Source organism: Pteropus vampyrus, unplaced genomic scaffold (genome assembly GCF_000151845.1).
Source record: "Pteropus vampyrus isolate Shadow unplaced genomic scaffold, Pvam_2.0 Scaffold711, whole genome shotgun sequence".
Lineage (NCBI taxonomy): Eukaryota > Metazoa > Chordata > Mammalia > Chiroptera > Pteropodidae > Pteropus > Pteropus vampyrus.
This window is the reverse complement of record NW_011889492.1, coordinates 255,619-266,563: the sequence shown is the minus strand read 5'-3', so window position 1 is coordinate 266,563 and position 10,945 is coordinate 255,619. Positions and strand designations below refer to the sequence as shown.

Sequence of the window (10,945 nt, the reverse complement as noted above, 5' to 3'; positions counted from 1 at the left end):
CCAGACCCCTCCCAATTCTCTCCTCTAACAGTGCAGGAGGTGGGCTCCAGGGTCCTAGAGTGCCACGTGAGGGCTCTGAGCCTCCATTTCCTCATCTCTGAAAAGGGGTGATGCAAGGAGGTCGGGGCTCACAGTGCTTGTGCAGACTCCTGGAACCACATTATGTGGTCGTGTCATTCCCCAGTTTAACACCTGAAGGTGGGACCCCAGCCTCAAGGAACCTTACAGTCAGGAGCAGGGGTGTGGAGCGCCCAGGCTGAGGCTTTGAGGAGGGGCTGGGGCACTTCAGTAACTGCTCCATTTTCTGCCCCGGCCATGGTGGCTCTTGCCCAGTACCCCAGACTCAGGGTTCAGCTAAGGAGGAGGGTAATATCTGAGAAGCCCTCTGAGCTGCTGCTTCAGTCTGTCACAGCCCCAGGCACCTGATGATGGATGCCTGCCCCACTGCTTAGAGGAACGGGAGGACATCTGTCTTTTTCCCCAGGGAAGGACCAAAGATGGATGGTCAGAGGGGGTGGTGCCTCCCCTCCTCTTCCATTAGCATGGCTCACCTGGTCCCAAAATACCAGGAGGAGGAGTTATCTGGTCTCTAAGCTCGGGCGGGGGGAGGGAGTAGGGGCTCGGGCTGTCTCCTCCCCACCCATCCCTGCCTGATGCAGCAACTGGTTTTTTTAGCTCCTGGTGACCTGCTTCTACCTACTCCCCCACCCCCCAGAAATCTACTCCTGCCCGCAGCTGGTCCAGTTGCCAAGCCTCGAGGTTCCCTTAGCAGATACCTCTGTTTAGACTTAACTCAACCTCCCTGTAGAAAACTGGGGTCCTCAAGGGGTTCTGGGAGGGGTGCAATGGTCTAAGACATGTGGCTGCATCCATGGGACACAAATTCTGAGTGTGCGACAGTGGGTGAAGCTTCGTGGAGCGATGGCCCTGGGGATGCACCCCCAAGCATGTGGATGGGTGTGAGCGAGAGTGTCCACACACGTGTGCATGTGTCTGTCAGTGTGGCCGTGGGCAGGCTGTGGCACAGAAGGGAGAGTGGGTGGCCGCTTCCATGAGGGCGGCTGGGAGGGCCTCTGCCTGAAACATCCCTTGCCTGCCCCTGGATCGGAGCCAGGTGGAGGTCTCCCTGGAGAGGAAGGAAGGGGCGGGGCTCAGTTTCCCAGGCCCACCTGGGAAGGAGTGGGATCTCGGTATCAGGTCAGGAGCCCCGGGAAGGCGCCTGCTTCCCTTCCCCAGGGCTGACTTGACCGACCTCTCTTCTCTGCAGATTTTCCGCCGTGCGGACAAAAATGGTGAGTTTCCATTCCGGGCTGTCCCTGAAGAGGACCTGGCTCTTTCTATCCTGGTGCTTCAGGGGAAAGGGATGGGGAGCAAGGGGAGTAGAGTCTGGACAACCTTGAACCAGAAGGTTAAGAGTGCAGGTTTCTGAAGTCTGAAATCCAAATCTTGGCTCTTCCCTCTGCCTCAGTTCCCCTCTGAACAGTGGGGTTCCCATAGTTCCTGTGTAGTGGGGATGCCGTGAGGATTCAGTGAGTCGATGCCTGTGATGCCAGGAGGTCTTGCTGGTGGTAAATGCTTGATGTGCTTTAACTTTTATGGCGCCGGGCTGGACCAAGGTGGTCCAGGCAGGGGAAGCCCCACCTCACTCTGGGCCTTCCCAGTCCCTGGCACACGTCCTCCTCACAGCAACCGGATGCAGTCAGTGCTGTAGCCCCTGTTCTGTCAACTCTGTAGTGGCCCAGAGGGGTTACGTGACTTGCCCAGGGTAGCACAGCTGTGCAAGACCCCAGCCCTTTTCCGCATGTCCCACAGACTCCGTAACTCTGTGAGCAGCACATTGTTTTGCCAGAGAACTCGTGACACTCCACTTCTGACTGCTTGGAGGGGCTCTGCCCTGTACGAGGAAGGCCAGAAGCTGAAGATAAACCAAGTTTCCCAAGGCCTGTCTGAGCCTTGCGGGAGCAGCAGAGCAGCACAACTTCCTGTAGATACCGTCGTCATTATTCTCTGGCCCGAAGCAACCCTACGTGGACTTTAATTAAGGCGCATTTCCTATCCAGTTTCCCCACCTGTAAAGTGGGGTGATAACCTGTCTACTTCCCTGGGCTGTTGGGAAAATACAGGGAGGAGATGTGGGGATAGATGTTTTTAGAGAGAATTAAGCAGTGCCCAGTGTTTATTTGTTCATTCGTGGAGAAATGCCGATTGTTTATCAAGGCCTATGCTGGGGGAAAAGCAAGGAACAGATGGTGCTCGTCCCCCAGGGCCCTCAGGTCCCCTGAAGCACCAAGTCCCAGTCACTCTCCTGCCTAGGCTGGAGTTCAAGATGCCAGCTCTACCCTGAGTCGCAGCTCACATGCCCCAGCCCTGCTACCTGTCCCTGGGCATTACTGCTGCTCTGCCCCACATGGTGTTGGGGGCGGGGGTGGGACGTGAGGCCTTGTGGGATGGGAGTGGGTACACAGGCCTGGGCTGGAAGTCACTGCCCAGGGGAACCACCTCTTGTCCCCATCGCTGGTGGTGACGACAGGCCTCATTGGACAAAGGACCGTCAGAGCAATTCCATATGGAACAAGGAGGAGGGAGAGGGATGTGGGGGCGACTTCAGTGGGGCTCAAAAAATGGTGGTGGCATCGCTGCCTGAACAGTGTTAGAGATCAGAGAAGGGGGTTAAGGGGCTCTTCCCCTCCCTAGTGTCTTCAGTGAGGGGCCAGCCTGGGACTGCGCATGGTCGTTGCTGGATGCTGGCCAGTCCCCTCCAGCACACTGTGAGGTCTTTATAGTGGGAATTGGGGTTTTGTCCCTGTCATGGGCCTGATACCCAGCACACAGTAGGTCCTCAGAAAATGCCTATAAACTTCAGGTAATGGATTTATTCATGGATGAGAGTGAAGCTGTGTGGCACTGGGGTACAGTGGTGTGTCTGGCTATGCTCTCTAGCGTACTGCAGGGAGTGTGTGCATCCACGTGGATGTGGAGTTGTGTGTGTGCGTGTGTGTATCTGCACGAGTTTGTGGGTCTGAGCGATGTGTCTCTAACTGTTGCTGTACATACTCCAGTCTGTGTGTGCGTGTTTCTGAGTGTGTGCTCTGTAGAGACCTTTGCAATGTGTGGGTGGTCAGTGGCACCCTGGTCTCCATTCAGGCGTAGATGGGGTTTTGTCTTCCTTACTTATTCCCCATCGGAGGCCATGTTCCCACCCCCTGAGCACAGCTGCAGGGACCCTCAACTCCTGTGGCCCCCACAGAGGCCGAGCCTACTCCTGTTCTTGGGGCGCTATGCCTTCCCAGCCACCACTGAGTGACTGTGGGGGGTTGTCACCAGGGTTAATGTGTGTGTGGGATGTGGAGCCTGTGGTGGGGAGGTGGGGTCCCTCCTCTGTCACAGGGACTGCCTGGGCTTGAGCCCCGGCTCAGCCACTTCCCAGGTTTGTGACCTTAGGCCAGTCACCAAACTCTTGTACCTCGGTTTCCCCACCTACAAGTGGGGATAATGAAACTAGTTCTCAGCTCAGAGGGCTGTCATGAGGATGGAGAGTGGAGCTCCGGCCCACTGTGAGGAGTCAGCCCTGTTGTAGCTGCCTAGTATTGAGTGCTTTGGAAAAAGGCCTTGGTTTTTCAGCAGGCGTTTGGTTCCCTCCCCGTGGAGTCCGCTGGCTGGTGGAGGCTGCCAGGGGCCACTGAGCATCTGTTAGACACTAAGACTTTCATGGACCTTCTTATTTAGTCTTCACTCTGCTCCCACAGAGAGGAAGCACCATCCTCCTTACTACAGATGACAAAAGCAAGGCTCAGAGAGGACTAGTGACAGACTGCAGATCCTCGGCTGGGGAGGGGCAGGTGGGGAGGGGGCCGCCGGGCTCAGATTTATCCCAGCACGCTTTGAAAACATCATGTGGGTGGGGGATGGGAGTACCCGGACATAAGGATGAGTATGGGTGTAGACGTAGATAGAGACACACAAGAGCACAAGCACACACTTGTTGAACACGAGCGGGTCCCAGCCCTGCTCAGGTGTCCATGGGAGTGAGATTCCTGGGGGTGGAAGATGGGCGTGTGGTCTCAAGCCAGGGCCTGGGCCGAGGTTGGAGGGGAAGAGGTCCTCAGGATCTCAGGAGCAGGGGCTCGCACTGGCCCGTCCCCGTGGCTCCTAGGACAGAGACTTCTTCACGGAGATGGAGACCGGGCACAGCTGCTGAGGGGCAGCTGAGAGACAGGCCGGCCTAACAGCCTGGGTTACGAAACCCAGCAGGTGGTAGGTGGTGCCGGTGGAGGGCTAAGTGCCAATTGCGTTTCTCTCTGGGGATGCGGACACTAGCAGACTCCTGGCATTTGAAAGGTCACTGCGACAGAGGCTGAGCTCATGCTAATTAGGGAAGAGGCCTACAAATGGCCCACTCGGGGTCCTTCCCGGACGGACGTGGAGATGCTAGGCCCACTGGTCTAATTGGGCAAGGGCCTGGGTAGGAGAGGTCGCTTTCCTCATTAGCTGCTTTGGGTTCATTAGGGCTGTGGTGGACATTTAAGGTAAATGTCAACCAGGAAGGCTTTGTGCTCAGGGGGCCTGGCGAGCCTCTCCCTGCCTGCTCTCCCTAGTGCAGACTGGGCAGAGGTGCCCAGATAGGCAGGAGGAGATGGGGGCAGGGAGACACCCCAGCTGTGCCCATGGCAGGCATGACTAATCAATCATAGCACACTTCCACTGAGTCCGGACTTGGCCTCAGCTTTTCCATGTAGCCCTGTGGCTGGGGGTGTCGCCACAAGACCCCACCCTGGGTTGGGTTGAGAGCGTGGACTCGGGAGCCAGATGGCCTGGGTTCAAGCTCCAACTGTGGGGCCTGGGCAAGTCCCTTAACCACTCTGCCTCAGTTTACTGCTCTGTAAAATGGGGGTGATGGCATTACGTGTGCTATGGGGTGTGGTGAAGACTGAATGGGTGAACACGCAGTAAGAGCCCCATGCATCTCCCCTGATTCTGCACTGTGGTTCCTGATTTTTATTACCAATCTTGCCAAACGGAACTTGGAAAGTCTCCTCTTGCACAGAACACAGAGCCACGACTTAGAGTTTATGTATTTCACAGCCGGTATCATGTACTGTTCAGGCTTGGTTTCTGGGTCCCGTGTGTGTGTGTGTATTGGGGGGACTCTTGTGGTTTTTTTTTTTGAAAGTTACAAATTCATTCTCCCTCTGTGACCTTGAAACCCGGGTCAGGATGTTGGAAGCATCCCGGGACGTCGCCCCTAAACCCCGTGTACGTGCCTGCGCTCACACACGTCAGTGTTCTCCCGCCCTCCCAGCCCCTGATACTTTGTGCTTGATGAGGTTCTATTGAAGATGGGTGGAGGGTGAGGGTCTCCTTCCCTTGAGCTCATCCTTTTGCCTCCTTTGAGTCCTCCCCGCAGAGCGGCTGGGAGCAGATACAGAAGCTGCAGAGCCTTTAAAATGTAAGAGTGACTTCTGCTCTGGACTTAAGTAGGTCTGCCAAGTATGGCTGGGCGAGTTGTGCGTGCACAGGGCTACCTACCTGAGGGAACTGAGGGCTTCAGCTCCAGTGCGCACTCTGCTCCCAGCCCATGTGCCCCGAGGCTCGGTTACATCCCCCCACCCCCGCCCCGCTAAGGGGCGTCTCTTTGTAACCCACACAGAGGTATCATGTAGGCTCGCAGGGGCTTGGATTACAGACTGGCAGGAAGTAATGGAAGGGGGTCTGTGGAGAGGGGCTGGGGGCTCGCCCTTCTCCCTGACCTCCACTGCCTCCCACAGATGTGGCTCCTTTAAGGAGGAGCAGGAATGGGTCTGAGATCATTGAGGAGGGGGTGGTGGCTGCAGAGGGCTGGAGATCAGCTTGCAGGAGTTTGCTCAGCAGGTATGCCCAGGTGGGAGGAGCTGAGGGTGGAAGCTTGGGGGCTGTTTCTCCAGGAGTTACTGGTCTTCTGCTGTGAGCCCCTCCCTCAGTGGCCTTTCTGCCCCTACACCCACGACAGCTTCCCTAGCAGATGCTGGTGCCAGGGCGACTACAAGTAGAGGGAGAAGAGATGAGACAAAGAGAGGGAAGCGGATGGGACAGGTGGCATGCATCAGCTGTAGTGGCCCCTCTTACAGAGCCCCACCCTGTCCCCATCCCAGAAGCACAGCCTCCAGCCCTGAGTGCTCTGGCCAGTGCTGGGGCCAGGCACCTCCTCTCCTTGTGGTTTGGCATCTTTATGGCCACATCTGTGGCACGCTGAGAACTCCGTGCCAACTGCTGGCAGCCGTCTCACGTCAGACCATGCAAAGGTTTGGACCCGAAGTTCGCCAAGTGGATGGGGCAGAGTAGAGAGGGGTGCTAGCTTTGGAGATGTTATGAGTGCGAAGAGACTATCTGGACATTTAGAAGCAAGAGAAAGTGGTCATCAGACTGCCCGGCTTTGGACCTCCCTCTTCCAGGTGCTAACGAAAAGGGTGCCGACCCCAGGTGGCCAGGCCAATCAGATGAGAGGAGGCTGCCTGACAGGGAGCGGGTGCTCCGTTAACTGCGTGCAGAGTGAGCCCCAGCAGACTAGCTACTACTTGTTACATTTGTCGATTTGGGGATTATCTCTAAATAGGTGTTGGTCTGTTGGTTTGGGAATTTGCTGGATGAGTCAGTGATTTTCTGCGAACCGAAGTTTATCGTTAGGTTGGAATTAGCTGGGCGAGCAGGGATTAGCTGACCGGACTTTATCTGTTAGTTTGGCAATCATCTGGATTTTGGCACGTCCTATTGCGCAGACACCAGCTGCTCTCCCTCCTTCCTCCCTTCCTTGCAGACGATGGGAAGTTGTCCTTGGAGGAATTCCAGCTCTTCTTTGCAGATGGCGTTCTCAACGAGAAAGAACTGGAGGATCTCTTCCACACGATCGACTCTGACAACACCAAGTGAGCCGAGTCCTGGAGCAGGGCCCAGTGGGTCTGGGAGGAAGCACCTTCCTGCTCCCCCAGTGGCCAGCCTCCACTGCCCACTCCTCTGGAGGGACAGGGGCCCTGAAATCCCCCAACTCGCTAATCCAAGTCAGAGGTCCCCCCCGGCGGGGGTGACTTAGGGAGTGGGCAGATGGACATTGCATTGGCAAGTTGGTCTTTTCAGAGCACGCGTGACTAAGCAGGGCCAGAGCCTGGGCTTTGCAGAATGTACGGGGGGTAATAGAAGTTGGCGGTGATGTCACTCCCCCGCTAGCCCAGCTCAGTCCTGGCCCGGTACCGTGTGCGGATTCCCGGTCCCAGCATTGACTCTGTCATCTTGATCCTCACCGGCTCCCATCTTAAACCAAACGAACCAAATACTAATCCTGACTCCACTTAACCTTAACCCTACTTCTAACTCTGTACCTAACTAACCCTTTTCTCCAACTAACTCATAACCCTAACTTGCATCTCAGAATCAACCCAAAACTCTGGCCCCAACCTTATCTCCACCCCCTCCCTTTCCCTGGGGTTCCCCAAGCAGGATGAGCCCCCTTCTCCACCCCACACCTTCCTCAGGTCCACTCCAGTGATGAGGACCAGAGTTCCTGGGGGGCTGCTTAGGGCAGATTTGATAAGATGGGGGTCCCCTGAGACAGGCCTGAGATGGCCTGGACAAGGAGCTGCCACCAGGTGCATTAGCAAGGGGCCCAACACAGTGGTGGTGTGGACCAGAGGTTGGGTCTGAGAGTGTCCTAGGAGGCACGGGCTGGGCACCAGGGTGGGGCCTGGTGGAACAGGTCTCGTCCCGGGGAAGTCCACTTGAAAGAAAAGGCTTCCTGCCACCAATTCCAGTGAAGGGCTTTGTATCTGGAGCCAGATGGAGGATTCTGAGAGAGAGGTTCCTGTAGCCCTGGGGAGCTCTGAAAGGGCTGTCGCAGGTGTCCATTGATTATTCATTCTCATCTGATGCCTTTTGTGTTGGGCCAGCTGGGTGTGGGGAGATGGAGGTGCTGGTTTGAGAGTTTAACCATGAGGGAATATGAGTGGGGAGCAGGGTAGACTCACTATTGTAGAAGGTCAAGACTCTAAGAACCTTTAGGATTCTTTTCTCCAACATTCCTCAGTGCAGGAGCTGTAAACATGCGCTCCTGGGCATGCTGAGTAGGCTTTCTGCCCAAAACAATTCACACGGGTCAGAGGGATTGCTGAAATGCTAGTTTAAGCACAACTAAACAGGTTTCCTTCCTGCAGGACTTGTCAGAACTTTTGCTATGTGATGCAAATTAGGGGAACCTCCAAGACTGAGCTCGCAAAGCCTCTGAACCCAGGTTTAATTGGCCCCAGGAACCTTTTCTCAGAAGCAACTCGTTGAACCCGGGTTGTGAGGAGCCCACTATTCTAGGCCAGCCCCCTCCTCTCTCAGTGAGGAAACGGGGTCCCAGAAAGGGAAGGTTTCAGAACGCGCACAGACGCTCGGGTCCCTTGGCGTCCCCGCTGGCACACTGCGCTGTTGCATCTCTGCTCTGAGGCTGCTACCTGCACCTTCACTTGCATGGCTGGCATTCTCGTGCGCAGCCTCCTCTGAGGAAGGACAGGATGCTTCTTTATCTGTGCCGTAGGAATGGGGGTGCAGACCCTGGGGCTAGGGTGGGAACACGAGAGCTATCCCAAGGCCTGAGTCCCACAACCCTGCAAATAGGAATGCCCAGAGACAGTGTGTCACATGAGAGTTTCGTTTCAGCCTATAATAGTCATGCCTTTGCCTTCGTCCCTTTTCCCTTTCTTTCTAGGCCCCTGCCTTAGCCCCATCCGCTCATGCAGTCGGTAGACTTGGCAAGGAAATAGAGTGGGTGGCGTGGTGATGGGGTCAGACAGGTGCAGACATGGATGCCCGCTTCATTCTTAAGAGGGGGTAGTGCCATTTACCTGCTGCAGTCTCACCTGTAAAGTGGGGTTGTGGTGCCAGAGCATAGCACGAAGGCAGAAGGCACAGCGGGTGTTGTACCAGCTGCATGGGGCTGTGCATGCTGCGGGGGCACGGGGGGCACAGGACAGCCTGGCTTCTGAGTCCCCCTCTCCCTTGTTCTCTCTGCAGCCACGTGGATACCAAGGAGCTATGTGGTAGGTGCCCAGCTCCGGGAACCAAGAGTGGGGTGTGATGGTGGGAGATGGGACTAGGGAGAGGCAAGCGAGGACACAAGTGGGACGGTGGGAGGGCCCGGGGCAGGGCAGGGCAGGGGCAGAATCCTCCTATGACCCCTGACGTTTGTTTCCCCCTCCCCCAGATTACTTTGTGGACCACATGGGGGACTATGAGGACGTCTTGGCCTCCCTGGAGACCTTGAATCACTCTGTCCTAAAGGCCATGGGCTACACTAAGAAGGTCAGTGGGGTGTAGGTGGCCCCTGGGGAAATGGGGTCCAAGGCCTGAGTGCTGGTTTGGTTACAGATTTTCTCCTAGGCATCCTTACCCAAGGGTGCCTGGATTCGTGATGATAAGTTTGTATGGGCCTGGCTCGGGTGGGCTTTGCGTGGGGCTCCTAGAGGGAGCTGAGGTAAACTGGGAAGTGAGTAGAGTGGCTCTGTGAATGACCCTGTCCATCCAGTGTCTGGTGTCTGGTTTGGAGGGTGAGACCCTTTCCCAGAATCAGGCATGGTCCTGGGATGGAGTTCTGGAAAGAGAACAGCAGGCATCCCAAGCCCTCTGGGATCCTTGGACAAACGTCATACCTGATGATCTCATGCCCTTCTACAACAGGGTTACAAGATGGGAACGGGAGGGAGGGGGCGGGCTCACACATCTGACCTTGACCAAGGAGTCAGATGGTGTCTTGTATGAGGACGCACATCCAGGCAGGGAGCTGTGTGCTGGGCATTGGAACCATCAGGAATGTTGGGAGGGGCCAGGTGCAGGGACCGCCCCGCCCTCATGTGTGTCCTGCAGGGAGGCCTCCGATGTGGCTCCAGAGTCTTTGCCCACAGTCCTGTAACTTCCTTGTTTGCATTTATAGCCTGGAGGTGGACGGAAGGCAGGGAGATGGAGCCAGGTCGTGGGTTGGATATCATTATGCCATCTTCATTGTAGCTTGGATGGGCTTGTTTCCCACCTCTGAGTCTGTACCCCCACTGAGCCGGCCGTTTCCAGAGGGGACAGGTGGGGTGTGTTCCTTCGCTGCATCCACAGAGAAGAGGCACAGTAAATTTTCTGAGAACATATGATGGCCAGGATTAAACGTTCAGTTTAATCCTCACGGCAACCCTGTGCGTGGCTACTCTCCCCCCATCACATAGATATGGAAACAGAGGCTCAGAAGGGTAAATCCTGCAGAGTCATAGCTATACAAATGGCTGAAACGAGATGGGAAATGGAGTCAGGGACCTGCCAGGAGGTATGGAGCACAGCATGGGACTCTAGGCCTGCTCAGGGGTGAGTGGAGTGTCAGTTGGCCAGGAGTAAGGGCAGCTACTTCGGCACACTGACCAAGGCACACAGGGAGGAAGCTGGGAGTGGATCATGCTGTGAGGGACACCTAGACACTCAAGAGCTTGCAGACTACCAGCGACCTTGAGCGACCAGAAAAGGCCAGCCCCGTCTGCTGCTGGGTGAGGCCAAGGAGCCTAACTGATAAAGTCAGCCAGACCTGGCGGAAGGACCCCAAACCAATCACTTCCTTTTTTGAGCCTCAATTTCTCCATCTGTAGAATGGGAGCCTTCATCTTATAGGGTTCTTATGAGGATTGAATGAAGTAAGGTCTATAAAGCGCTTAGCACAACCTGGCACAGAGCAAAGCGTGACCACTAGTTTTTATAATGCTAAAAACTAAGCTCCTGTTGTATGCCCAGGCATAGGTAAGACCAATTCTGTATGTTTTTTCAAATGCTAGTTACTCCTCTGTGGTATATTAGGAGCCTCTTTCTTCTCATATCCAGAAATGGCCAGGCCTAACCCTGAGCTTCCACTGCCCACATTCTCATTTTTGTCCCAGCGTCATGCTGTTTTGAGTTGTGGTGTTTTAAA

At 55.7% G+C, this 10,945-nt stretch overlaps 1 protein-coding gene across 1 annotated transcript in view; it reads left to right on the top strand.

The window, feature by feature from the left end:
• Positions 1–50: 50 nt before the first annotated feature.
• The window catches only part of NECAB2 (N-terminal EF-hand calcium binding protein 2), a 30,860-nt gene continuing 19,965 nt past the window's right edge, over positions 51–10,945 (top strand). The window contains exons 1-3 of the mRNA XM_023526112.1: positions 51–1,292; positions 6,791–6,899; positions 9,212–9,309. Of these exons, the coding sequence (XP_023381880.1) occupies positions 1,290–1,292; positions 6,791–6,899; positions 9,212–9,309 (210 nt within the window). The 5' untranslated portion in view covers positions 51–1,289. The remainder of the gene's footprint in view (positions 1,293–6,790; positions 6,900–9,211; positions 9,310–10,945) is intronic.